Below are 26,127 nucleotides of genomic sequence, written 5' to 3'. Positions count from 1 at the left end.
CTCCAGCAGTTTTTTTCTCATTTTGCGAGCTCCAGCGTTTTGTTTTTAGCGTAATCGGTCATGTGACGGAGAAGCGTGGCTTGACGTGTGTCAAGCGTGACACAGATGGATGTAACGGAGAATCCGGAAATTTTTCAAAATAAAACATCTTTCGTATTCCAAAATAAATAAAATGGTATTAAGGCAAGTACTTTCTGTGCGGCCTGGTACCAAATGCCCTGCGGACTGGTACCGGTCCGCGGACTGGTGGTTGGGAACCCCTGCTCTAGCCCACTAGAATGCGGGACTGGCTAATTAACAATAAAGAACATCAACTACGACCGAAAAATTAAACCCCGCCTATAAGTAAACCCCATAGAAAAACAAACCGAAATGTTTTAGTGACGTCACCAGCAGGCTGTGGCGAGGAGATTGCTTCCTCCAGCGAAATCCGAGTGGAGTGGTGTCCTCACCCCCCTCCACGGGTTGCCGTCTGTTTGCAGGGGCCGCTTCCACCTTGTGTGGGGAAGCAGGACTTGTGGAGCCAACTCGACTCGAGAGTGGGAGAAGGAAAAAAAATAGTCCCATGCTGTCCTCACCGAGTACAGCGTTCTTTCCTCCCACTATGTCCTCAATGACAGGGAATTGCGATCCGACGTATTCAGCTCGATCCTCAATTGTCAGATCGAATGATCAAGAAAGAGTTTATTTTATTCTCTAAATGGGTCTGACGTGACCAGTCGTCACTGCGTACTTGGTGCGTGGAAAACCAGTCAACAACACGAAGTCGTAACGACGAGAGAGCACACACCTGTACCTGACCAAGCGGCCGGTGGCTAACATACATTTCCTCTCCCCTATCACGCCCACTTCTCCACTCCTTTAACAGTCACGGCCAATTATCACCTCCTGTGCTATTTCCCGCGGCAGACCGGCGGAACTACCTAACAGGCGCACACAAACAAATCCGGGGCTACATCCTTCCCCCTCTAAAAGTCCAGATGCCCTCATCGGACCCCAGTAAAAGTCCCGAAAAGACTATCTTCACCTAAAATGGTTAAATGTCTTAATTCCGTAACCCCATTCGTAGCACGACCCACTGAAAGTAGAGGAAGCACTGTGGGGCAGGATCTAGGCATATGGTTATCCTCAAACCACGGTGCAACATCACAATGGGCTTGTCAGCAGAGTGCCCAGGCTTGTCATAATTTAAACGGACGACAGGCTTGATCTCTTGGCGGGGCCGACGTTCATAGATGTGCTCTGCCTCACTCTATGACTGACAAGCAGTGGGGGCTCACCCTCTTCCAGACCTGTGTCCACCACAGGATCTCTGGGCAGCTGCAGAAACTCCTCTGGGTCTGCGTCCCTTACAACATCAGAAGGGCTTTGAGCAAGTCCTGGCTCAAGTGGACAAGCATGTAAAGGTAGGCTCTGGTCTTCGGCTTGATATGGTGGGGTTTGACTGAAATTATCAGGGAGGAGGTCTAGAGTTTGGGAAATGGATTCCCTTTGGGCAGAGGACTGATACCACTCTTCATCTCGGTCTAACATCTCTTCTTCCTTGTCCAGTTCAGTCACCTGTGTTTTTGTTTTGAGAGGACCTAGTCGATGGCCTCTGCGGTGTGTCTCTCTTGTCAGGGCCTGTTGGGAACCGAACTAGGTGACCAGTAGGCAGCAAGTGGTCTCTGTGGAGAGTCTTGGCGATGACTCGGCCCGTTTCTGGCTTCACTCTGTACACCGGAAGACTGGACAGCTTTTCGATCACTACATAAGGGTGTGACAACCCAGCTTGTTTTTTCCAGGCACCCCTGTTCTCTGATGAGAACACGATCCCCTGGCTCCAACACTTGGTTTCTCACGCTTGTGTCATAATGTCTTTTGTTTAGCTGATGCATTTTGTCTGCCACTTCTTGTGCCAACTTGTATGCTTGCTGCAACTCTGCTTTGAGGTTTTCAACGTACTGCAGGCAGGTTTGGCTGTCTTGACCATCAGGAGACGTCCCAAAACAGAGGTCAACAGGCAACTGAGCCTTGCGGCCCCCTTCTTGCTTGACTCTCGACGAAGGCGTACGCTTTTGCTTTCTGCTCCTGTACCCCCCCACCCCCAACCACCCACCCCCGCTCCCCCTTCCCTGCTTGCCACTCAGTCTACGTGCTGTCCTTGTCTGACTATCCTAGCCTCCTGCCATATTTTCATCATAAAAACAAACATGGAATTAGTTGGCTGGTCTCTTGATGCCATCGACAAAATTTTCTCAACGACAAGAGCAGGTAGTGGGGAGCCTACTTGCCTACTTGACTTTTGCTACTGGGTACACCCTAGGTCCCTGGAGGAAGTAGAGAATGGTGTGCCTGTCAACACTGTCCGTTGAGGAAGTGGACGAAATCTACATTATCGGCCTTCTGATAACAGGTATGCTGCTGTTTGGTGTTAGCAGTTTCCTGATCTATCGAAAAATTCAACCAACGGGAGCGGCTCAAATGGAAGAGGCTGCCGGTCTAAGGATGGCAAAGTGTGGATGTTCAACACTCAGACTCAAGCGGTGACTGAGCTGAACCGCAAAATGATGCGGTTTTGGAGCGTCATTGCAAGATGGACAACAACTCGGAGAAGTTGGAATCCGTGCTCAGAAATTGAAATCACAGATTTGGCTGATCAACACCATTAAAGAGACACAGGCCACGGACTCAAGGCTGTCTGGAATTGTTGGCAGCCTCCATCCATCCATCCATCATCTACCGCTTATCCGGGGCCGGGTCGCGGGGGCAACAGCTTTAGCAGAGAAGCCCAGACTTCCCTCTCCCTAGCTACTTCTTCCAGCTCTCCCCGGGGGATCCCGAGTCGTTCCCAGGCAAGCTGGGTGACATAGTCTGTCCAGCGTGTCCTGGGTCTTCCTCGGGGTCTCCTCCCGGTGGGACATGACCGGAACACCTCACCGGGGAGGCGCTCAGGAGGCATCCGAATCAGATGCCCAAGCCACCTCATCTGGCTCCTCTCGATGTGGAGGAGAAGCGGCTCGACTCTGAGCCTCTCCCGGATGACTGAGCTTCTCACCTTATCTCTAAGGGAGAGCCCGGACACCCTGCGGAGAAAACTCATTTCAGCCGCTTGTATCCGGGATCTCGTTCTTTCGGTCACGACCCATAGCTCGTGACCATAGGTGAGGGTTGGGACGTAGATCGACCGGTAAATTGAGAGCTTCGCCTTTTGGCTCAGCTCCTTCTTCACCACGACAGACCGATACAACGTCCGTTGGCAGCCTGTTTACCAAAACAACATCTGCGATCTCGACCTTTCCCCTGGATAAAAAGTACGCATGGTACCCTACCATGACCCCTCCTGCTCGGCCATAGACTGATAAGCCAGGACTGTCTCCATGAGAAGCCCTTGACGTAGCACCTGCGGCCTGACACGCACACACAACCAGACAATCACACGCGCATACACTACCTTGTATCACCGCCTTTATTGTTCATGTCTTGTGACTTGTTGTAACTGTCATACGCTTGTTTCGTGCTGGAGTTTTTTTTTTCCTGGACTCAAATTATCCTCAGATGAGGAGTTTGAGCGTATTTTTTTTTCTCCCCCTTCCCTCCTTTGTGGTTTCTTTCTGACTTCCGGGTTGAGTGAACGCTGGCGCGTTTGGCTGCCGCGTTTGGTTGCCGCTGCTCAACCCGCATTGTGTTTAGTTGTTTTTGTTCCTGTTAGTAAAGTGACCTTGGGTGTTTTGAAAGGCGCTTAGAAATTAAATGTATTATTATTATTAAGTAATATATCAGGTAACCGGTCGCATCGTTATGTGTACAGTTGTAGGCATGGACAAGCAAACTGATATGTTGACTCCATTTCGGCTTTTCACAGGGGTTGAGAGTGCCCACCATGGACAACAACGTGCGATTGAAACACTCTGGCTGTGGGTCACCTTGGGGGTGAGAGGGAGTCGTTAGTTATTTCTTAATGCCCAACACTTGCAAAACCTCCTTGATTAGATGGCTTTCGAAAGTCCTCCCCTGGTCCGAGTGTATTCGAGCTGGTAGGCCGTAGTGCACAAAGAACATTTCAACAAGGACCCTGGCTACTGTCGGGGCTCTTTGGTCTTTGGTGGCATAGGCCTGGGCGTAGCAGGTGAAATGGTCAGTGACTACAAGGACATTGATCACCCCTTTGGAGTCGGGTTCGATTGAAAGAAAATCTATACAGACTAGGTCAAGGTGGCCAGTACTTGTGATTTGGTTAAGCGGTGCAGCACGGTGTGGCTAGGTTTTGCGGGCTATACATCGGCCACAACTTTTGATGTGCTCTGTGACGTCATGAATCATCTTGGGCCAATAAAATCTATCTTTTATCAGTTCAACAGTGCGTTCGACCCAGAGATGTCCAGCCTCATCGTGTAAAGCCTTGAGTACTTGGGACTTAAACTGACTTGGGATCTGTGTGGCCGCCTGGCCTCTGTGTTTTTCTGTGCAATAGATCATCTCTGATAAAGAGCTTTGGGCTTTCTCTTGAAGGAGTCTTGAAGGTGTGCTAGACCTGGATTACTGTTAGATAGCTGGGTCCAGGAAGCAACTGTTACGGCTTTCTTTGCAGTGGAAATCACAGGGTCGAGGTCTTGAGCTTTGCTTAAGTCATTCTTGTTTAGTCTTTCAAGAGCTGTTGACTGCAGGTGAGTAAAACATGCAAACACATCAGGAACTACACTTGGAGAGGATCCGAGTTGATCAATAAATCGGCTTGAAGACTCTGGAGGCTGAGAGGCACAAACAGGATGACACAGAGCTTTGACACCAGAGAGCGAGATGGTTTTCCATCCTTCATCTTCAACAGCATTTCTGGACAACCAATCGGCGTCCACGTTCTCTCTGCCCGGCTTATACTGAACTAGCTGGTTCGCCGCCCTCCGGGCGGCTCATCAGCTAGTTCCTGCGGAAGGCTGGTAAGGTGGGCCTTCGGCCCACAAAAGTGTTGTTGCTTGGTTCAACTTTTTGTTCATCTTCATTGCTTATCGCGAAAATAAAGAGATGTTTAGCTCTACTAAATAACCAACAATTTTATTGCAATGCTTGTGGGTAGACAACATTTTTTCGCTAAGATGCCCGTGCGATCGTAGTGAGCCACTGCCTGAGTGGCGCGCAGTGGCGGCGCGCAGCGGCGCGGTGAAGTAGGTACGTTTTGAAAAGGGACAGACGGAAGGACAGACCACGTGCGGGACGACGCGCAATATATATATATAGATGTCAAAGTCATAGGGGTAAGAGCTGCTAACCATCTGTGGCCAGTAGCGTTCAATTTGGCGGTGGATAGGATGTGAGGGGATTATTGTCAGTTCTCACAGTGAACTGAACCCCATAGAGGTAATCGTGAAACTTGTCGACTATCGCCCACTATAAAGCCAGAAATTCAAGTTGGTGAGCAGGGTAGTTCTCCTCGGACTGGCTCAACTTACGACTGGAGAAAGCTACAGGGCGCAAACCATTATAATACTCTTGGTTAAGGACTGCCCCTAGTCCGTCCAAGCTAGCGTCAACGTGGAGGACATATGGCTTGGTGGGGTCAGCAAATGCCAGGACCGGCGCATGAGTGAGATAGTGGACTATTTGGTCGAAGGCCTCTGTGCACTTGGGAGTCCAGCGGTACCAAAACTACTCGGAAGGGCGAAAGTAGGCGACTTCGGGATTTCCTTTTCTTTTGTGTTGGTGGGTAGCCATTTGTGAGATCTGTAAGGGGGCGCACGATGGCTGAGTAGTTGGCGAAGAACTTTCTATAGTAGCCACAGAAGCCTAGGATGGACTGGAGTGACTTAAAGTTGGTAGGAGCCTTCCACTGTGCTACAGCTCTCGTCTTGTCAGTCGCAATACCCTCCGCCGAGACAATGTCCCCAACGTACTTTACTTGAGGCAAGCAAAACTGGCATTTGTCAATGGAGAGTTTTAACCCTTGCTCAGCCAGTCGGTCGAGAACTTTTAGAAGACGCTCTTCATGTTCTTCTAGGGGTCGGCCAAAAACAATGAGGTCATCTAGATATACAAGGCACTGGAGTACCGTATTTTCACGACTATAAGGCGCCATTAAAAGTCTAAAATTTTCTCCAAAATGGACAGGACGCCTTATAATGCGGAGCGTCTTTTATATGAGCTGAGTTCCAAAATCTGGCTGAGACCTGACACGCTGTTTATATAGAGAAAAGGCGGAAGTGAGGTCGACCAATCAGTGAAGCGCCTCCGTGCACTTATATGTAAATATATGGAGAGAGAGAAAATGTGTACGTGAGTGACGACACGCACGCATGCGGAGAAGAGGTCGGCCAATCAGTGAAGCGCGTCCATGCACTTATATGTAAATTATGGAGAGACAGAAAATGTGTACGTGAGTGACGACACGCACGCATGCGGAGAAGAGGTCGGCCAATCAGAGAAGCGCGTCCGTGCACTTATATGTAAATTATGGAGAGAGAGAAAATGTGTACGTGAGTGACGACACGCACGCATGCGGAGAAGAGGTCAGCCAATCAGTGAAGCGCGTAGGTGCACATATATGTAAATATATGAAGAGAGGTGGACGTGAGTGAGGACAGGCACGCAGGGGGTGGGTCCGGCAATGAGTGAAGGGTGGGCGTGTAAGTGGACGCTAAAGGCACGCCTCTAGCAGGTACCAGCACCTGTATAAAATGTGAGTATGTGCATTATTGCAAAACAACTTCGGTTTTGGTTTCCAAGAACCCCCGAAAATGAATTCCAACCGCTGGACATCGGCATCAACCGGGCGTTCAAAGTGAAGTTGCGAGCGGCATGGGAAAAATGGATGATCGATGGCGAACACAGCTTCACGAAGAGTGGGAGGCAGCGCCGGGCTAGTTACGCCACAATCTGTGAATGGATTGTGGCTGCTTGGATGAACGTATCTGCTAGTACAGTTGTTCGAGCTTTTGGCAAAGCCGGCATCATTTCTGTGGAGCCACATGACGACGAGAGTGACTCTGACAACGAGAGGGAACCCGGCGGTTTGGATGGATTACCGATACTTGCACAATTGTTCAATTCGGACACAGAAGATGACGACTTTGATGGCTTTCTGAGTGATGATTGAGCAAAAAACGTGAGTACCTTGTAAATAAAATACACCCGAACTCAGTTCTGCTTTCGTTGCCTTTTTAAAAACGTGTTTTAGCTTCGAGCTTCAGTGTATGCTTCAAGCTAACGTGTTAGCGAACGTGTTAGCATGCATGCATGCCGTATGTTTAAGCGTATGTTTTACCACTGTAAAACTGCGCCCATTAGTACAGTGCGTCCTGTGTATGTGTAAAATACAGAAATGTGCGTCGAATAGTCGTGAAAATACGGTAAATTCATGTCTCCCACAGCCTTCTCCATCAACCTCTGAAATATAGCTGGGGCCCCGGTAATGCCTTGGGGCATGCGCTCAAACTGGTAGAATCCCAAGGGACAGATCTTCTTCTCGCGTATGAGAGCAGCTTTGCGGTGTTAAATGTCCAGACGTTGCAGCCGTTGGACAGTAGGTGCATTAGGTGCTGTGAGGTTCAAGTTGCCATCTGGTGGTCGATGAATGGGACAGTCGTAGAGGAGATGTTCTGCAGTTTGGAGTTCTGGTCCACAGTCGCAGAATGGTGATTCGACGAGACCCCATCGGAACATGTTGTCGTTGAAATGGCCTACCCCGGTTCTTCGGCGGTTGAGTCGTACTCAGACTTTCCGGCGTAGCATTGAGCCAGGTGGGGGTTTGGTGTTGGGTTGGACCATGAACTGGTTGGGTCTTGCAGTTTTATCCCAACTACTTCTCCACACTTCCAGGATGTTAAAGTTGGAATGATGAAGTTCTGCAGCATGATGAGGAAAAGGGTGGCGAGATTTTAGCCTTTGGCGCTTGCCAGGTTGTACCTCGGCGACAACTGGTTTAGGGCATGGTATTTGTCCAGCACAGCATGTTGAGCAGGGGAGTGGGTAGCTTTTTCTCTACGTAAGTTGGCTTTGGCAATGCCTGGCCAATACTGGTAGGAACGCCTTGGGGGTGGGACGCAGACATGCGGTGGTTATCCGCATGGTGTCGTTGAGGGCAACATCAATCTTCTTTGAATGGGTACTTCGGCACCACACTGGTGTTGCGTATTCAGCTGTGCTGTAAGTAAGCGCAAGAGCACTTGTACGGAGTGTGTGAGTGTTTGGGTGCTTGCACCCCAGGATGTGCCAGCTAGGCATCTCAGCCGATTGTTTCGAGCTGTCACTTTGGCACGAAGAGCATCTATGTGCTGTTTATATGTGAGCTGTCAGTCGAGCTTCACTCCTAGGTACGTGGGGGATGGGTTATGTGGGAGTGGAGTCCCATGCAGGTAGACAGTGAGTTGGCGCTTGGATTCCATGTTGTTTAGGTGGAAAGGTGTGGTGGTAGTCTTTGCCAAGATCAATTTAAGTCTCCACATTCTCAGGTATTCCGCTATTATATATTATTATTATTATTATATATTATATATATATATATTATACCGCTACTTTGAAGTCAAGATGGCGCCCGAGTAGGCAGCCGTCAGCAAGTGCTCTCATGAGCCTTGCTTTTTTTTGTTGTTCTTGTGTTTCTTTTGTCACTTTGTGTTTGTTGTTACGTCGTGTGGACTTGATGTGGACATTTTCAGCATTTTTTGGCCACGACATTCATCAAGGAGGAGACTCTGTGCTTGGTGGTTGCGCCTACTCGGCAGCATGGGTATACCAGCACTGTTTTTGACTGGAGGAATGTCGGCGCCATTTGACTGTCGTTGCTGGACAGTCCCGGGGCGCTTGTGTCTTGCGCCTGTAATGGGCAGCATTTTTCACAGCCCCGCTTTGTTCAGCGGAGAGATCGGTGCTGTTGAACGGTCTGCGGCTGGATGGATGGAGGTTTGAGGAGCCGACGATGAGAAGAAAGGAGCGTTGGCGCGGAGTGCCGATGCGGATTTGGAGCTGGGAGTCGCGGCTTGGAGTTTGAAGCGGATTATGTGGGACAGGAGAAGTGAACTAATCTCTTTTCGTCAATGGACGCTACAGCTTCGTGTTTGCTTGCAAAACTTTGCTTGTAGCAGACGTTGTGCACATTTTCAGCATGATGTCTCTGATCCACTGGTGAAAGGACACTTTGATCCTCTCCTCTTTCATCTATAACTGCTTCAGACAACAAAGTGTATGCAGAAAAGTGGTGAAGATTGCACGACTGTCTCTGTCCTATGTGTTGTCTTGTGTTATTTTTGTTATTTTGACTTCAAAATGGCGCCGCGAGAGTGGCTGCCTTTCCAGCAGCTCCTATTTTTTTGTTGTTCTACTTCTTCCTTTCATAACTTTGCTGCTGTGAATCTGGAATTTCTCCATTGCGAGACTAATAAAGGTTTTCTTAATCTTAATCTTAATCAATGCCATATCAGCACTTGGTGATTCTTCCAGCCATGCAAGATCGTCAGCATATCCATTTTGATGAGACTTGGTTTTGGGCATATCGCTGATATAGACGTTAAAGAGCATAGGCGAGAGGCATGATCCCCGTGGTACTCCATTTCTCAAGCGGCGGGGTCGGCTGCGTTGTCCGTCGCTGGTCTTGAGCACAAAGCTTCGGTTTGCCAGAATATTGCTCAGGAAGTGAACCATTTGCTTGTCCGGAATCATCTGGAGAAGCTTCAGTATCAGGCCTTGATGCCATGCAGTGTCATATGCCGTAGTTAGGTCAACCAAGATAACTCCAGCCTTGTTTCCCTTCTCGAAGCTATCTTCAATAGTACTGGTCAGCTTGATTATTTGCTGAGTGGAAGAGTGTCCATGTCGGAAGCCAGCTTGTTCTTTAGGTAGCTGGGGGTCAACCACTGAGTCAAGTCTGGTCAGTAGAACTCATTCCAACATCTTATACGGAACACATAGCGGTAGCTCCTTGGGTCATCGGGAGGTTTATGTGGTTTCAGCAGGGAAACCAGAGTAGCTTTCCGCCAGATCTTCGGTATAGACTGGTGCTTCATACAGGCTGAGAGGTATTTGCATAGCCAGTTCATGCATTTTGGGCCACAGTATTTCAAGAATTCAGATGGAATATTATCAGGGCCCTTAGCTTTGCCAGTCTTGATCTGTTTGACAGAGGTTAGCTCTTTGGTGGAAAAGGGAGCTGAGAGGAAGCGATCAACGCTTGGAGCATTCAATAATCTGGTCCATTCTTGTTTCACTTGGAGCTCATGGACTTTTCAGCCTCTTTATACTTTCCATTAGCTAATAGCTGATGTGCAATCGAGTTGGCAGTGACAGGGCAGCGTTTGGGTTGAGAGCTGCGTCCTGTGAGGCGATTGAAGGTCTTCCAAGCTACTCTGCTGGAGTGAGTGAAGTCTATGCTTTGGACCGTGTCTTCCCAACGTTTCTTACGGTTCGCGTCGAGGCATTTCACTAGGTCGGTGGAAGTCTTGTTTGCTTCTTCACTGGTTGCGGCAGACAGGAAGTCTTTGTAGTGGCTGTCAAACTCCTCGTCCCATGTTGGTATGAGTTGGTGACGGTAACCGCGTGGGATTGATCTTTTTGCGGCTTTGTATAGGGCTTTACAGAACGACATATAAGACGTATTCAGGTCTGCTGATGTTGGGTCTGGTAGGTGACAGATATTGTTATCAGCTAAGCGCCTGAATTTAGGCCAGTTGGCTTTTCGAAAGTTCCATCTCTTCACAGCTTTGCTTGATGTTGGCCTGTTTGGATTAGCCGGGAGTATGAGTGATGGTCTATGCTGTGACTTGGGAAACGGACTGAGGATCAACCGCTTTGGAATGGGTCTATTAATGTTGGCAAAAGCCAAGTCCGGGTTAGTTGTTGTGTTCCATCTTCTGGAGTGGAAGCTGTCCGGTTGTTTTGGATCGTAGAGCAGTTGCAAGCCAGCGGCCGAGGCCCAGCTTTCAAGTGGTTCACCATCTGGATTAGTGGTTTGGTAGCCCCATGTGGTGCAATGGGAATTGAAAGCTCCTCTATATATGCAAGGAGAGGAAAAGGCAGGGATGGAATTGCCTTGCAGTTTTGTGCTTGGTGGTTTGTACACATTGATTACGGTGGTGCCTTCAATTTCCGTTGCCGTCCATTCCACTTCACCGTCACTTTGTGATGAGTTGATAGGGTTCCAGGTAGCAGAGTTCTTCACAAGAGTGGCTATTCCATGTATGCTGCTGTTGGTGCAAGCATCCAGGTTGTAACCAGAAATCTTGAGTTTGGAATGATCCTGTGAGTGGGTTTCTTGCAGGAGGATTGCTGTTGTATTGTGCTTTTCCATAAGGTGTTCTATGATTGCACATTTTGCTTTAGTAAAGCCTTCCACATTTAGCTGCATTATTGTCACTCTGGCCCATGCGACAGATGGATTTGCATGCCCTATCGGGGCACGTGCTCTGGGCCGGTTCTTCTCACAGCTTTCCGGGGCCAAGGGTTTATCCTTTTACCACCCCGGAGGGGGTTGCTGTCTCTGATTGTTGACATTCGCGCTACAGATTTGTAGATTACCAGGGCTCACCACGTGGAGGTTGTCAACGTGAAGGGACAGATATGTTAAGATGATAAGATGTTTTCTCTTTATCTTCCTATGACATGGCAAGTTGGTAATAGCCACTATGGAGGTCAAGCACAGAGAACCAGCAGCTCCCTGAAAGGCAGGCAAGTGCATCGTCAATCCTGGGAAGTGTGTACGTATTGGTCTGGAATGGTTCTGGCGTTTAGGGTGCGATAATCAATGCACATTCTTACTTTGCCGTTTTTTTTTTTCTTACGATGACAATGGTTGATGCATAGGGCAAGCGTGATCCTGCAGGTGTCGTCGAAGTTCGACGACACCTGCAGGAGCTGCTGGCAGGTCGAACATAATCTATATCTGCCGGGGCCAGTAGCCTCACTCTCTCTCTGAATGGTTTGTCATTTTTTAGTCCCATTCTGACAGTGAGAATAATTGTGGACATTCAGCCAGTTTTTGTGATTACTTATTCTCCAGTCCTCAGGAATGGGAGAGTTGCCAAAACTGAAAAGAGTTGGATTAAGGCGTGAACTGGGTACTTGGCTGGGCTGAACCTGGATGACGATGTCAGCTTTGTGGACGTGGGCAAGAACAGTGCCTTTAGGGATGGCCTTTGATTTAAGAGACTCATTTCTCAAAAAGAGTGAAAACCTGTTCCTGTCCATATCAGTGGAGAGGAGAACACAGGGGGGGGCGGCATCAGAACGCCATTGGGGAGTGTCCCTGTAGTAGGAGTCTCAATCATGAGGATACTGTCCTCCAGGGGCTCAGAACTTGATACTTTACAAATAGCTGAAAGTTCACCACCTGGGGGAATAGTCAATTGACCAGGTCCGACCCATTTCACTTGAGCTAGAACATTATTGTGGTGCGGAAGCGACTTGTTTGAGGGACTGGGCTGAGTAGCAACACACCTAGCTTGAGCATGGCTAACCCTGGAGTGGCCTGTTGACAGTGGCCTGTGGCCAAAAGAGCGAGCATTTGTCCCAATTATAAGGGGCAATTGCTCTGGGGCTACACATATAAAGTCAATACAGTTTGCGTAGGTATGGGTGAATCTGTGCCAGAATCTAATAACCGAGAATCTTCTTACTACGTCTCACACACACAGTGTCCAATCCAGGTAAAAACTGGACAATGTCAGACAAAATAATCATTGTGTTCTGTGGGCTTGTACAATACTTTCCAAGACGAGCCAATAAAGAGCAGGCAGAATGTGGAACCCAGAAGCCAGGAAGTTGGCATACCTGCTAACTAAGTGTATGGACTTTTTTTACAGCTACTGAACCAAGATAGCACTAGTATTTAGCATAAGTTTTTCTGCCATAATGCACATCGCATGCTCATCGGTGGCAGACTAGATATCATCCATCTCTTCTCAGTGCTTAGAATCCATGGTTATAAAAAAATTAATTGGGCAAAAAACCTGCAAAATAACAGAGGGCAAGCATAAAACCCAACAGATAATGGGATAGACTTTGCTGTTAAGTCTGTGTCCGCCATCTTGTGGTGGAGTGCCTAAAAGCCCACTCATGTAAATTTTCCATGCCAGGATTAAAAAAAAAAATCGACTGCAAGTTGGATTGTAATGCAAAAATTGGGGCCCTTGTAACTCAGTCACTGTAATTTTATATTCCCGAATCAAATCAAGTCGAGTAATATTATAGTGTGCTATTTTTTTAACGTGACTTGTTTCGTGAACAGACTTTGGTTTGGAACATTCAAAGCCAACCACCAAATCATATTGTATACAAGGTGCTACTTACCTGATTCTTCACTGCTGTGTAGTCAGGACCTAGACCTTGTAGCTTCACATCTAGCTTCAACTCTTTGTATTCTTTCAGGCTGTATGTCTGATAATATGGAGGAGAGAGATTTGTCATTTATTAATCACTGGGCACGATCGTGAAATCCAGTCCAGTTGAACTCAGTTATATCATAATAAACGGGTATTCTCTGAGCAGATTTACTACACATCATACAGATACAACTTTTGTTCCTGATTTGGTCACATTGGAAAGGTGTGCTTTAATTAAGAAATCTAAAACAAATGGACATGTTGCTCGATTTAGCTTCAAACGTGGATTTGATGATAAAATGAAAAAAAAAAAGAGCCATGCCCAGTTAATAGACCAACAAACCTGGCATCAGAGAAAGACTTCTTCTTGTAACTGGCAAAATGGGTTACCCGGGAGGATGAATGTCAGACATTATTAAAATTGATTTCAAGACTTTTCAAGAAAAACAGACCATTGTGGGGATCGGTTGGCCAATGTCCTTGCTCGTTAGGTTGTTTAAACACAGAAAATTACTTTTATTCAGCACTTTCAGACTAGCAAATATGAGCAGCTAGCGTTCGTTCTACCACTGACTCCCGAGATCGCTCCACTTATCTGCAGGTGCAGGTTAGTCCATGTGATGGAAATACGATACAACCCTTGGTGCATCGGCATGTGCAGATACATGTGATTGAAATATAAGCCCAGCGAGCACACGTGCAATCTTTGCCGGACCAAAATTGTTGTGTCACCCCATACTATATCATATTGTATATGTATTTGCTTTTATTTTGCTTTGTTTTACTCCGCTGCCAAGTCAGCAGTGCAAAATGTGTGCAGACAAATTATGATGGTTGTCTGTGCTGTCACCTAACTTGAAAAGGGTTCTGACTGTTTTGAACAGGGTTACTCTTGGACTTCACTGTTTTGAATTCCAATGATGGTGCAAATTCCTCTTTTACCTTTTATTTTGGACTTGTTTCTTTTTTTCATTGAAATCCCCAACAGTTCTAATTTGCGAGGTATAAAAACTTTGAAGGGGGAAACACACAAAGGCAATTAGGAACTAATTTTTAGTAAAAAGCTAAAGACTCTTTACAGCTTTACAGATGAATCATTCTGCAACCAATTCAAGATATCAAACATTACAATAATACACCGTCAGCCACCCTGGTCTTTGTAAATAGTTGAGCGCCACTCCACTAGGCAAACTCTTCGAGAGCAGTGTTTGTTGGACTGAAGTCTGAGCTGTGAAGCTGCAGATTAAAACGAGTGTTTTTATTTTTTATTTTTTGCTTCAGGTGAGAGCCTTCCTGAGTGTGGAATGGCTTCAACTGTCGGGAAATTGTGATTGTGATTTCGGTTCTCTCTTGTGAGGGCGGGGAATGGCGCCAAACTGACATTTTTAAATGAGGCTCTTCTGTTTTGGGTGAAGGCTTGATGAGAGTTTGCCAAGACCACCCTTCGATGTGCAGTGGTATTTTTACTTTTTATTTTTTGGCGTCCACCCAACTAAGGGGTCAAACTTGAGCCTCCAGGTTGGAGTGCAGAGCACCAATCGATGAGCTAAAATCATGGATGTCAAGTCTCCGCGCAAGCAAAATGCAGCCCCTCAGTGCAGATGGCACCCGAAGCACAGTGTGTATTCTGCATTTAGGGAGGGGCTGCCATGTCGACAAACAGCACGGTGACGAATTGACACCCTTCAAATCTACTGGGTGACTGATTACAAATGTGGTGAGGTACCATCATTTTTGTCCAGACCAGTTCCATTATTTATTGGCTTGATTGAATTTTAATCATTCTGTGAACTAGAATTCAAAAGCACTGTTTAAACTTTCATTAGTTAATTTTCGATAAATTTTTATCCATCCATCCATCTTCTACCGCTTATCCGGGGCCGGGTCGCGGGGGCAGCAGCTTTAGCAGGGAAGCCCAGACTTCCCTCCCCCTAGCTACTTCTTCCAGCTCTCCCCGGAGGATCCCGAGGCATTCCCAGGCCAGCTGGGTGACAGAGTCTCTCTAGCGTGTCCTGGGTCATCCTCGGGGTCTCCTCCTGGTGGGACATGCCCAGAACACCTCACCAGGGAGGCGTTCAGGAGGCATCCAAATCAAATGCCCAAGCCACCTCATCTGGCTCCTCTCGATGTGGACACTGGAAACGAGTCCGACTTACTGCCGGCAATGCAAACCAAACTCTGACATCGGTGGTATAGTGACTGAACAGCCCGTATCAGGGGGTTCGGTACCCCATTCCCACGAAGCACCCACCACAGAACTCCCCGAGAGACACGGTCATACGCCTTCTCCAAGTCCACAAAACACATGTACACTAGGGATGTGAATCTCAGCACTGAGGACGATTCGATACACATCTCGATGCACTGCCAGCGATGCGATACTTAAACAATACATGGAATTTTCTGGCGATACGATGCGATACGTTTCACCGTCGTCACGATGCGATACGATGCGATACACATTAAGTTCAAATCAATGCGATCCGATACAATACAATGCAATTTGTTGCGATATTGTGCAATTAAACATGATGCAAATAAGCAAAGAAAAAAAGCTTTTAAAAAGATGGAATTCAGTAAGGTATTACAAAACGGATACCACTTTATTCCTTATAAACAGTAGAACTTGTAAAACAACTTATTTAAGCCCTTTCACAATTGGGTTTTGTGCAAAGAAAATGTAAACAATTTGGCACCTGAGACTCACAGCTGTTGCTGTAGTGTAAACACAAACAGACTATTCTCACTGAGTGTCTTATATGAAATATAATAATAATATCTATATATATATTGCGCGTCGTCCCGCACGCGGTCTGTCCTTCCGTCTGTCCCTTTTCAAAACGTACCTACTTCACCGCGCCGCTGCGCGCCGCCACTGCGCCGCTCAGGCAGTGGCTCACTACGATCGCGCGGGCATCTTAGCGAAAAAATGTTGTCTACCCACAAGCATTGCAATGAAATTGTTAGTTATTTAGTAGAGCTAAACATCTCTTTATTTTCGCGATAAGCAATGAAGATGAACAAAAAGTTGAACCAAGCAACAACACTTTTGTGGGCCAAAGGCCCACCTTACCAGCCTTCCGCAGGAACTAGTTGATGAGCCGCCCGGAGGGCGGCGAACCACCACCTTACCAGCCTTCCGCAGGAACTAGCTGATGAGCCGCCCGGAGGGCGGCGAACCAGCTAGTATATATATATATATATATATATATATATGAATCTATAGCGCAAGATGTCCACCCATCCACTGTAAGTGCAACTCTTTGTGCACTGTTCAGCGACACAGTAATCTCACTTCTTACTTTGTTGTACACATTGGGAATATGTAAGTGAACACAGACCTGTCTGGTATTTTATACCTGGGTTCCAAAACGTGCACGAGCTGTCTGAAACCCTCGTTGTCCACCACGCTAAGGCTGGAGGTCTTTGCATATGAAATAAGCAGTGACCTTAGTTATAGCCATTGCACGGTCACAGTGAGTTGCAAGGGGACTCCCAAAATAAGAGGCAATTTTTTTCTGATCCTGACCTGGTTTACCGAGAGTTTCTCCGGTGTCCGACGAGGAACTGGGCGTGGAAGCGGGGGAGCGGGAGGGAAACTTGTCGGTGATCTGGTGCCCACTTAAAATGATGAGTGGGTCTGCATATTTGTGGTTCTGCCGTTGTATGGCTTCTTAGTGCGACATTCCTTGCAAATTACGGAGGTTTTATCAAGCTTTCCGTCTTTCTTTTCGAAGCCGTAGTATTTCCAAACATAAGATTTGAATGTTGCGGCTGCATTAAATATACCGTATTTTCACGACTATTCGACGCATCGTACTAATGGCCGCAGTCTCATTAATGGGTGACATTTCTGTATTTTACACATACACAGGACGCATCGTACTAATGGCCGCAGTTTTACAGTGGTAAAACATACGCCAGCTTAAACATACGGCATGCATGCACGCACTCCAACACGTTAGCTTGAAGCATACGGTAACATGCCAAGACATACAGATAAGATAAAAACACGTTTTTAAAAAGGCAACGAAAGCAGAACTGAGTTCGGGTGTATTTTATTTAGCCATCGTACAATGTTCTCACGTTTTTCGATCAATCATCACCCAGAAATCCATCAAAGTCCTCATCCTCTGTATCAGAAGCAGAGGACTGCACATCTCAGTTGTCATTGAATGCATCACATGCTAGTGTGAGTTGCTACGCATTGCCGAGCGGAAAGAAGGAGTAGCAACAGCAAAGTCAACATTTCTCTCGTGTGAAGCTTTCCCACATTTGAAAGTAAAGAACAGAGCGAAACATGGTGGCAGCGCGTGTGTGTGTGTGTAGAAAGAATAGAACAATTGTGCAAGTACCGTAATCCATCAAAAACGCCGCGTTCCCTCTCGTTGTTGCGTATTGTGGCATAACTCGCCAAGCGCTGCCTCTCACTCTTTGTAAAGTTGTGTTTGCCACCGATCATCCATTGTTCCCATGCCGTTTGCAACTTTACTTTGAACGCCCGGTTGATGCCAATGTCCAGCAGTTGGAGTTCTTTAGTCAAGCCTCCGGGAATAACGGCAAGCTCAGAGTTCGTTTGCTTGACTTGTTTTTTCACTGCTGCTGTGAGATGGGCACGCATGCCAAAAGCATAACCGGTGGCTTTAAGTTTGAACTGAGCTTCGTAGGCGTGTCTTTTTGTCGAATTTATTTTCAGGGGTTCTTAGAAATCAAAACCGGAGTTGTTTTGCAACAATGCACATTGCCACACGCTATACAAGTGTTGGTACTGGCTTGAGGCGTCCACTTACACGCCCACCCTTCACCATTGGCGGACTAGCTTGTCTGTCCTCTCTGTCCTCTCTCTCCCTCTCTGTCCTCTCTCTCCCTCTCTCTCTCTCTCTCTCTCTCTCTCTCTCTCTCTCTCCCTCTCCATATATGTATATATACACGCCCACCCTTCCCTGATTGGCCGACTTCTTTCATGCCTGGCCACCGTCACTTCCGCCTTTTCTCTATATAAACAGCGTGTCGGCTGTCAGTCAGATTTTGGAACTCGGCGCATATAAAGGACGCTCCGCACCATAAGGCGTCCTGTCCATTTTGGAGAAAATTTAAGACTTTTAATGGCGCCTTATAGTCGTGAAAATACGGTAGTAGTTTCCTCGCCTCCCCTTGCGCTAACTTCCATAATGTTTCGCTAGTTGTGTACTGGACTGTATGTGACGCACGGCTACCGTCCGTATTCAACACAAAACGCAAAGCAATGATGGTGCATTCATTGCGCCTAGGAAAGGGCAGATAGGTGACGTTTAACATGAATAAAACGGCACTTGAATCGGATTTTACCGATACCCATCAATGCATCGTGATGAATCGCGATTTCACCCGTCAATCGCGTCGTACCCAGTGAATGAGCCGATGCACTCGGATCGCGCACGTGGGCATCGATGTATCGATTAATATCGATTATTTTCCACACCCTTAATGTACACTGTTGAGCGAATTCCCACATACCCTCGAGGACCCTGCTAAGGGTGTAGAGCTGGTCCACTGTTCCACGGCCGGGACGAAAACCGCACTGCTCCTCCTCAATCTGAGGCTCAACTTCCTGATGGACCCTCCTCTCCAGCACCCCTGAATAGACATTACCAGGGAAGCTGAGGAGTGTGATCCCTCTGTAGTTGGAACACCGGTCTCCGTTTTTAAAAAGAGGGACCACCACCCCAGTCTGCCAACACAGAGGCACTCTCCCCGCTGACCACACAATGTTGCAGAGGCGTGTCAACCAGGACAGCCCCACAACATCCAGAGCCTTGAGGAACTCCGGGTGGATCTCATCCACCCCTGGGGCCTTGCCACAGAGGAGCTTTTTAACCACATCGGTGACTTCGACCACAGAGATAGGGGAGCCCACCTAGAGTCCCCAGACTCTGCTTCTTCCAAGGAAGGCGTGCTGGTGGAGTTGAGGAGGTCTTCGAAGTACTCTGCCCACCGGCTCACAACGTCCCGAGCCGAAGTCAACAGCACCCAATCCCCACTGTACACAGTGTTAGTGGTGCACCGTTTCCCTCTCCTGAGACGTCGGACGGTGGACCAGAATTTCCTCGAAGCCGTCTGGAAGTCGGCTTCCATGGCCTCACCGAACTCTTCCCACTCCCGAGTTTTTGCCTCGGCGACCACCGAAGCTGCATTCTGCTTGGCCAGTTGATACCCGTCAGCTGCCTCTGGGGTCCCACAGGCCATAAAGGCCAGATTGGACTCCTTCTTCAGCTTGACGGCATCCTTTACTGCTGGTGTCCACCAGCGAGTACGGGGGTTGCCGCCACGACAGGCACCAACCACCTGACGGCCACCACTCAGATTAGCCACCTCAACAATGGAGGCACGGAACATGGTCAACTCGGACTCAATGTCCCCCGCCTCCCCCGGGACATGGGAAAAGCTCCGTCAGAGGTGGGAGTTGAAACTCCTTCTGACAGGGGATTCCGCCAGACCCTCCCAACAAACCCTCACAATACGTTTGGGTCTGCCAGGTCAGACCGGCATCTTCCCCCGCCATCGTAGCCTACTTCAGGTGGTGATCAGTTGACAGCTCCCCCCTTCTCTTCACCCGAGTGTCCAAAACATGCGGCCGCAAATCCAATGATACAACCACAAAGTCAATCATCGAACTGCGGCAAAGGGTATCCTCGTGCTAAGTGCACATATGGACACCCTTACGTTTGAACAAGGTGTTCGTTGTGGACAATCTGTGACGAGCACAGAAGTCCAATAACGAAACACCACTCAAGTTCTGATCGGGGGGGCTGTTCCAATCACGCCCCTCCAGGTCTCACTGCCGTTTGCCACGTGAGCATTGAAGTCCCCCAACAGAACAAGAGAGTCCCCAGCGGGAGTACTCTCCAGCACACCCCCCAAGGACCCCAAAAAGGGTGTGTACGCTAAACTGCTGTTGGGTGCATATGCACAAACAACAGTCAGGACCTGTCACCCCACCCGAAGGCGGAGGGAGGCAACCCTCTCGTCTACCAATGTAAACCCCAATGTACAAGGACTGAGCCTGGGGGCAATGAGTATGCCCACACCTGCTCTGTGCCTCTCACCGTGGGCAACTCCAGAGTGGAAGAGTCTCCAACCCAGTGGCGGTTCTGGGGGGGGTGTCAACGGGGGCCAGTGATTCAGACACAGAGAGAGAGTCAGATGATGATGGCGGTGAGAGTTCTGAAGAGGAGGAGGTTGAAAGCACCAGAGAGGGAGAGTTAGAGGACACGGGATTCATTTATTTTCAGAGCGAGGACAAAGAGCAGGAAAGGGATACAAATGAAGATCCTGAGAATGAGGAAGACGAGACTGCAATAGAAGTGGAGACACAGACAGAGGATATTTGCGCTTCAACAAGTACTGGACCATCAAGTATGTGATGCTGAAAGGAACACGATTGTGTGTGTGTGTGTGTGTGTGTGTGTGTGTGTGTGTGTGTGTGAGTGTGAGTGTGCGTGCGTGCGCAATCGTGCGTGCGTGTGTGTAATGCGCGTGTGCATCCCCTTTTTTAGTCTCCCTTTTTATTTTTATTTAACAGGATCAATATATAAGACATTGCCTTTTAAAATTTGGATAATTATATGCATGTAAAACATCTAGTTTCGGTATATTTGCAATTTTTGTCCCCGGTCAGGCGTGAGAATGTATTAATTTATATTTATTTAAATGTTTAAAAATAATGAATACAATTAATAAATGGCATCAATCAATTCATTTTAGACAAATGTGTATGTCTGAGTGCCTCAGCAATGTAAGTGTAGCGGGTTAGTGAATATGCTGTGTCCATGCAGAACTTGTGTTGACATCTATTTGGTTTGTCTTTGTCCACAGACATCAGTTGATGTAAAGAGACCTGCCAATGCAGCCAGACCTAAAACAGTTTCCCAGGACCCTGATGGGGGACAGGAGAAGGAGCTTCAAGGCAGGCTCGTACCATATCATCCCCTGGCTTGAATATTCTCAACAGATGGACACGGCGTATTGTTACGTTTGCAGACATTTTAGCCCTCCTAATACTGTTTTTTTTTTCATCACTGTAATGTTATGACTACAATGCTTTCAATGTTTGATGAAATAAAAAGTCAAATAAGATTTTGAATCTGTCTTTTTAGCCCTGGGTTGAATGTGCCCCTCCATCAAAACCCCTGGCCCCAGCCTGGCCCCCCTCAGTGAAATTGATCCAGAACCGCCACTGGTCCAACCCCTCTCGTGAGAACTAGTACCAGATCCCAGGCTGTGTGTGGAGGTAAGTCCGACTATATCCAGTCGGAACCTTTCTACTTCGCACACAAGCTCGGGCTCCTTCCCTGCAAGAGAGGTGACATTCCATGTCCCTAGAGCTAGCTTCTGCAGCCGAGGATCGGACCGCCAGCACCCGACCCCCGACCCCTTTGGCCCCTCCCATGGGTGGTGAGCCCATGAGAAGGGGCATGTTGTCTCTTCAGGCTGAGCCCGACCGGGCCGCATGGGTGTAGGCCTGGCCACCAGGCGCTCGCCAACGAGCCCCACCTCCAGGCCTGGCTCCAGAGGGGGGCCCCGGTGACCCGTGTCAAGGCAAGGGAAACTTAGATTCATTCATTTTAATCATTATAAGGGGTCTTTGAGCCGTGCTTTGTCTGGTCCCTCACATAGAACCTGTTTGCCATGGGTGACCCTGCCAGGGGCATAAAGCCCCAGACAACTTAGCTCCTCTGACCTCTGAGCCATGGTCTGTTTCCACAGCAGTGTCACTTTTCCGTCATCTTGAAATATCGTATAATATAGACTGATTGAGCCGTTGTTGATTGTGGTTGTTTTATGAGGCGGAGAGTAAACTGTCATCACATACAGCATTTCCACAAAACCACGTTTAGCGTCAGGGATGAGTTGTTGACTATTCAAACTGACTTTGGACGAGAGGTGGGGTGCACACCAACATCCACATTCGGATTTGTGAGCAATTTAGAACCTTCAATTGATCTGACAAGGACAGGGAGAAGAGGCAATCTTCAAGTCTAAGTCAAATTTTGAATCCACATCCATTTGACTGCGAGGTAGACAAACATGCTGCCGTAAATTCATTCAAGTCAATTTTAATCTGATACATTTTCTACCACCTTTCCAACTCAAGAAAATAAACAAGCCTACTCAGCAAATGCACATGCATTTGAATGACCTTGTACCTTACAGAGTCTCTGCTGTATTATCACTTTATCGTCTAACACATCTTCTGTTGGCTTTACAGAGCCAGCAGTTCTCTAGCCATCTTATCGCAATTAAGTGTATCTTACTGGGGCGAGACAATTAACCTGATGCTTTGTGCCCTGAGTAACTAAAACCCTCCTGCTGGATTAAGCAGCCACTGTGTTGAGGGGATTACTTTTGACTTCAAAGGAGCATAACATCCCATATTTGTGGGGATTAGAATGGGATGCTACACAATTTTAGCCTTTGCTGCACCAATAAACCAGCCAATTAGTTCATTTTGCTGTTCTGTGCATATATCGTAAATACACTTCGATGTGAAATGACAGAAGGCCAACACAACCACACCTGAACACAAAGTGCTGTATATCAAGTAAAAATCTGACACATTAAAACAAACAATAATTAATCCTTTCATGCACCCTCTAACTGGATAATATGATAAGCTGTCCACTGCAGTAACTGCTGTCCCTGAAAGGATTTATGATATTAAAAAAAAATGACACACAGTACAATTCCATAAGGAAGAATGCAGAAAATACTGAAGCTCAACCAACCTTGTAATTGGTTATTGTCCTCTTCTTATCTTCCATCTGTGTCAAGAAATCAGCAGAGTTGCTTCTATTGTTGGAATTGATTGTCTTCACACACTGTCTAAAGCATTGCTTTGGCATAATAGGTGGCAACTTGGTATAGACTCCGGTGTTCTCTGAAGCACACAAAGGTATTGTGGGGACGTTTTCGAGACACCTCTTCTTTTCACTCTCCTTAATTGATAAGTAGCATTTTATTGTAGCTGTCCTGAAACACAGAATGATTGTTTGATAAATGAGGAATGGTGTAACAAAAAGGTCACGGGCGCACATATTTCTACTCTAGTTGCTCCAGAGGTTCTTGCTTGGTCTTCACTCTTTTCCCAAGCTGACCTCACTGGCAGTGGAGATTCTAGAATGTATTATGATTAGTATTAGTTTAGTATGAGTATCAGTTGTGCAAACTAAATGTTTGCACTGTGGTTGAGAGAGGAAAGTAATTTCATCTGTGCTGTATGTTCCACATAGAGCATATTTGACAATAAAAAGCTGACTTGACTTTCTTAATAGATTTACCCTATAAACACATCTTGAGAAATGTTATAGATCTGTCTTGCCATTGAATAACTTAATGCAGCCCCTAGCCCCTACCTGGCTGGCAAACAGTTCAGGGTGTACCAGCTGGGATAGGCTACAGCACACCCGCGACCCTCGTGAGGATAAGCGGATTAGAAAAAGAATTGATGAATGGTTTGCTGTAAGAAAGGAAACATGGCTGTCTAAAAGTGACACACTTATGATTATTGCTTACCTTCTTTAATGTTTTCTTTAATATTTACAGATATGCCTTTGGTGACGGACTCCTGTTTTGCTGGCAGACAGACTGACGAAACATCCGCCACATGTCTTGTGTTTCGTTTCTTTGAGGGGGTGACTACACCGAGGTTGCTTCGAGCGGAGCGTGTGTGTGTGCATGTGCCTGTGTGTGTGCATGCGTGCGTGTGTGTGGTGACAACTGACAAGACTGAGTCAGCCTGAAATGATAATGAGGGGGCAAATGACAAATGACAGGCAATCACTGCTGTTAACCTTACAACATTTTTTTTTGTTTTTTTACTGACGGTCTTAAAATAGTGGTGACGCACTGAAATTCAACAATGACGGAAGAGTCGTTAAAATACTAACGTGAGTGTGCAATACTCACAGTGAGTGCGCAATACTCACTGTGTTAACTAATACAATTTTGGCCTAAATAGTTCTTGAAAAGCTCATCACAGCAGGATTTGTTACATCAACAGTCATGATGTAACCACTTGAGAGTTTACTGCCACTAAGTTAACACAATTCATTAGTTTGGAATTCTAATATTTTTCAAAATGTAAACTTTTGTCAGTGAAATGGAAACAAAAATGGCGCCAGCACACTAAGGCGAACTAATGTCCTGCCGTTGGGTAATTTGTTCTCCCTAACAGAAGCCGATGCTTTGTGCGCGGCTCTTGCAGGCGGTTTACAAGGGGGACTTTTGTGTTTGTGTGAGGAACGGGTAGAGGTCTGGATTTAAAACAATATACCCCTCTCTCTCTCACTTCCACTCAAGTGACAATATGATGGTTATACAATTTAACCCTTTCATGCACCTTGTAACCTGATAACATGACAAGCTGTCCACTTGAGTAACCGGTATCTCTGAATGGATTAATATTTTCAATGAGGACCTATGCACCACTCGTGTATCCCTGAATATATTCGAATAATAAGGACAGTTAAACTCCTCTAGAGCGAAACCTACATGGGCGAAAATATCCCCTAATGTGAAAAAATCTTCTTGCATTAACACCATGCCCATTCTACTGCCCCATACAATGAAAAAAAAGCCTGTTGTTGTGCGAAATCATTCTCTCTTGCTCCAGCCTCGCGAAGACATTCACTACAACGAAGTCTAATCCAACAGCGACCTCTACTGCTTCGTTCTGAATCGGCAACAGCAACCACCACACTGGTTTACATAGTGAACAATGTTTATTTCGGTCATAGCTGCGAGTTTCCTGAACACAACATACTCATAGCTGCTCTGCCATTGGCTTACCGAGCATCATCCTGGCCTCCGATTGGCCAAGAGGGACCTCACTGTCTATGTGTGTAGATACTGAAGCTATATCCATAGAAGATAGAGTGGAATGCATCCGACTAGCTCCTCAGAGTAAATTGCTTATGGTTCGACGAACATTCAAATAAACGAACGTTTCCTCATATTACAAGTAAAACATTTTCCTCGAAAATGCTTTACTTGTTATCATGCTAAAAACCTTACGCTAACTGGAGCGTGAATGAGAGAGAAGCGCTCCAGTTAGCGTAAGGTTTCGAGAGCTAACTATGGCCATCGAGGACTACGAAGTGTCCCGTGGCTGGCTTAAAAGTTCACTGCATGACATGAGCTGAGCAACGCTGTCTTGGGTGGCGATCGAGGATAGGTCAAGTTAGAGACAGTGAGATGGTGGAAAGAAAAACCACTCTAAGAAGTATTTGTTATTGTTAGATTAAGACGAGCATGGATGCACTGCTAAAATGGCTACAAAACGGACCTTTGGATGTCAAGCAGCTAAGACAAGAGCTCTGATGCTGGAAGAGAGGGGTAAAGTGATCAAAATGAAAGACGCAGCCAGCAAAATAAAAGACATTATCCAAGAAATTGTTGTAAGTGAAAGTGAATGCTGATTGTAAATTTCACAATTTATTTCCCTTTTTTTCTTTCTACACTGACAATATAAAGTGTCAAATAAGTGTGTGCTCATACTTTTGCACTGTTGAAATAAAAATAAAGAGTACACATACCATTGTGTGTGCGTTTATGTGTGTTTGTGTGTGTGTGTGTTTACATCTGAGATCAAATTTGCTGCAGTGAAAAACCCCCTGTTGTGAAAAATGTCTTGCTGCAAACATGATTTTGTTGTAGAGGAGTTTCACTGTACCTTGAATCCTGCATGCTTTCAATGTTTCTCTCCTACCGCAATCCTAATTCAAATAATCCGAATTGGGCTTCTGCAGAGATTGCTGATCATTTGAATCAGGGACGTTGCAGGAGCAAAACAACTGAAACATGCAGGATATCA

The 26,127-nt window shown here is 46.8% G+C and overlaps 1 protein-coding gene across 2 annotated transcripts in view; it reads right to left on the bottom strand.

The window, feature by feature from the left end:
* The window catches only part of jhy (junctional cadherin complex regulator), a 65,560-nt gene that overhangs the window by 10,834 nt on the left and 28,599 nt on the right, over window positions 1-26,127 (bottom strand). For both annotated transcript variants that reach the window (XM_052046249.1, XM_052046250.1), the window contains exons 6-7: window positions 23,042-23,285; window positions 13,246-13,332 (exon numbers count right to left, since the gene is read on the bottom strand). In XM_052046249.1, coding sequence (XP_051902209.1) covers window positions 13,246-13,332; window positions 23,042-23,285 — 331 coding nt within the window. The remainder of the gene's footprint in view (window positions 1-13,245; window positions 13,333-23,041; window positions 23,286-26,127) is intronic.

This window comes from Hippocampus zosterae, chromosome 16 (genome assembly GCF_025434085.1).
Source record: "Hippocampus zosterae strain Florida chromosome 16, ASM2543408v3, whole genome shotgun sequence".
Lineage (NCBI taxonomy): Eukaryota > Metazoa > Chordata > Actinopteri > Syngnathiformes > Syngnathidae > Hippocampus > Hippocampus zosterae.
This window is presented reverse-complemented; position numbering and strand designations above follow the sequence as displayed.